This window comes from Ipomoea triloba, chromosome 5 (genome assembly GCF_003576645.1).
Source record: "Ipomoea triloba cultivar NCNSP0323 chromosome 5, ASM357664v1".
Classification (NCBI taxonomy): Eukaryota; Viridiplantae; Streptophyta; class Magnoliopsida; order Solanales; family Convolvulaceae; genus Ipomoea; species Ipomoea triloba.
Window position 1 is genome coordinate 6847940 of NC_044920.1, and position 3152 is coordinate 6851091.

The following is a 3152-nucleotide window of genomic DNA, read 5'->3' on the forward strand; positions in this document are numbered from 1 at the left end:
CAATATACACTCAAATATGTGAAAATTGTTATTCAGTTTCATTTTATATATACTGTAGTTTCATTAGAGCATAATTAAAGTACCATTTTGATATAACTACAAATTCATTTTACAATATATACTCAATATATGAGACTTGTAATTTAGTATCATTTTAGATACAGTATTAATTTTATTACAACACAACTAAAGTATCATTTTGATACAACTACATACAGTTTCATTTGACAATGTACACTCAATATGTGAAATCTGTTATTCAGTTTCGTGTTATACACACTGTAGTTTCATTACAATACAACTAAAATATCATTTTAATTCAACTATAGTTTCATTTGACAATGTACGCTCAACATGTGAAACCTGTTATTCAGTTTCGTTTTATACACACTGTAGTTTCATTAATTACAATACAACTAAAATATCATTTTAATTCAACTATAGTTTCATTTGACAATGTACACTCAATATATTAGACATGTTATTCAGTTTCATTTTAGATACACTATAGTTTCATTACAATATAATTAAATTATCATTGTAATTTAGCTATAGTTTCATTTGACAATATATATACACTCAATATATCTGTGAGACATGCTATTCAGTTTAATTTTAAATACATTGTAATTTTATTTTATTCTGAGCACATATAGTGCAAGATTAGTAATGACTGCTGTTTCCGTTTCTTTTTACTTTAAAAAACGATGACTCTTTTGGACCATGATCCACCGTAAAACAATTGAGTTTATAAGCTTGTAGTACAGTCCTGACTTCTTACCGGAGCACCAGTCCGAGCAACAACATTATTATTTCTAGTACATTATTTAAATTATAATATTTATTATTTAGGCCGTTATCTCAAACATTGGACCTACCATTTTCCTACCCCATCCTATACTTACACGCCCGATTTATAATTGAACTGGTCCGACAAAATCATCAAAAATCAACTTTAGTTGTTACAGAGAATTTCATTTCACAGACATTTGAACATTCCTGAAAACTGGATAAACAAAATAAAACATCCATCAAATTAAGCCAACAAATTGAGGGCTCAACAGTCAACAAATTAAAATACACAAAGACGCACAAGCAGCTAATAACGATACACCAACTAAGGATTAGAATTCTGGGATGGATCTAATTGGTGCCGCCGAGGACACCCTTGAGCTTCTTGATTTGGGCCACGTCGAGGAATGTGACGGCATTCACGGTTTCTGTCGGCAAATCATTCTTAAACAACGCGAAGGTCGTGATTTGGAGGCCAGGGTTTGGGCTACTGAAGGTGACAAAAGCGGTGGCTACGCCGTCGCCGGAGTTTATCTGGAAGTGCAGAAGGCCTTGTGGGAAAACCATGACGTCCCCTTTGTTAAGTTGCTTCACGTATACCGTATTCTCGAAGGAGGATATGAATCCGGCACAGATTGTCCCTTGGGTGACGACGAGGATCTCCGACCCTCCGGGGTGCGTGTGGAGCGGAATGACGCCGTCCACCGCCATGTCGAGCCGGGCCATGGACAGCCCGAGCCCGTTCACGCCTGGGAATTGGGCGTCAAAGCCCGGGGTCACGGCGGCCTTGATGATGTTTGTTGTGTTCCCGGCCGCTGCTAGGCCCGAAAACACGAAGTCATTGACGGTCACCGATGCGGACTTCTTGCATGGGTAGCCCGCCGGCCCCGGCGGCAGCGACAGGTCGGCTACGCAGAAATCTAAGGCGTGGGAGGAGCCCAACAAGAGGGATAAGATGAAGAGGGTGTGGAGAAACATTGTGTACTCACTTTTTTGGAAGTTGTGTTCAAATTTGGGTTTTTGGATAGGTTTATATAGAGAAGATATTTGCATGAAATCATGGACCCATTTCTTTCCTATATATTTCTATCATTGCTTTAATTAATTGAGTAAATTATTAAAATTGGGTTTTTAGAGTTTCATTGCCAACTTATATAGTGTGATGACATATCTGTTACCTTTTCAAATGAGTGACCTGGTCACAAGAAATATAATCAAGAGGGAAAAAACTTGTGTGAGACCGTCTCACCATGAGACGGGTCGGGTCGGGTCAAGATGCAAATGTAACACTTATATACACAAATGTCATACTTATATGCTCAAATGTAATACTAATTAGGAATAAAATTTTTGTTACTTATAAGGATAAATGTAATACTTTTATGGGAAAATACAATACTTTTACATTTCGATTTAAAAGTATTACATTTTAACTCAAAAGTATTATATTTGCTAAGTAAGGGACACTTGTCAACATTACTTATTATGAAAAATGTGTTACGTTTTCTCTTATAAGTAACAAAAATCGTATTCCTGATTTGTGTTATATTTGAGCATATAAGTATGATATTTGCATGGTGCTTTGACCCTACCCGACCCGTCTCACGAATAAGGATCCGTGAGACGGTCTCACACAAGTGTGACCCTTAATAAGTATTTGAAAAATATACAGGGAGTTTGGTTGGAAGAAGAGAATTAGGGAGCAAGGAGAAAATGAATTGTAATCTCGTTATAAAAGAATAAAATGAAAATTTAAATTACATTATTTGGTAAACAGTAATAGAATGATTGAGAACTTAAAAGAGAAAGAAGTAATTAAAAAATAAAATACATTTGTATAATAATAATAATAATATAATAACAATAAGAATGGTAAAATAGTACTCCGTATTTACTATGAAATTACAATCCCACACAAGGTGAAATTGCAATTCCTAGAGGGACGGGCCATAACTAAGAATTGCAATTCCATAGTTGAAAGTAATTGCAACCAAACCATGAATTTACAATTATATGAAATTTGGTAAGAATGAAATTACAATTCCATATCCTACCAAACACCCCATTATAGTTTCATTTCCTCTAATTTTATCTATAAACCTATATGTAAATGATTTTAATACTATTTCAAAATTAGCAGCAAGAAGAGGGCAAATTGTTGTGTAGACCATGGTCCACATAGCTGTGTGGACCATGAATATAAGGTACATTTTTATTATGCTAAGAGTATATTATTTTTGTACTGAAGGTACATTTTTTATAGTATGTATAAAATAATGTACCTGCAGTACTTAATTAATGTACTAAAAAATAATGCACTTTTAGTATATTAAAAATGTACCTTTTATTTATCGTCCATA

The 3152-nt window shown here is 34.5% G+C and overlaps 1 protein-coding gene across 1 annotated transcript; it reads right to left on the bottom strand.

Annotated features, from left to right (window-relative positions):
- Positions 1–939: 939 nt before the first annotated feature.
- Positions 940–1797, bottom strand: LOC116019437 (auxin-binding protein ABP20-like). The gene has a single exon (XM_031259619.1). The coding sequence runs from the start codon at positions 1768–1770 to the stop codon at positions 1144–1146; it is 627 nt and encodes a 208-aa protein (XP_031115479.1). The 5' UTR covers positions 1771–1797; the 3' UTR covers positions 940–1143.
- Between the last annotated feature and the right edge of the window lie 1355 nt (positions 1798–3152).

Coding starts and splice junctions, on each gene's coding strand:
- LOC116019437 (XM_031259619.1), bottom strand. CDS start 1,770: ATGTTTCTCCACACCCTCTTCATCTTATCCCTCTTGTTGGGCTCCTCC.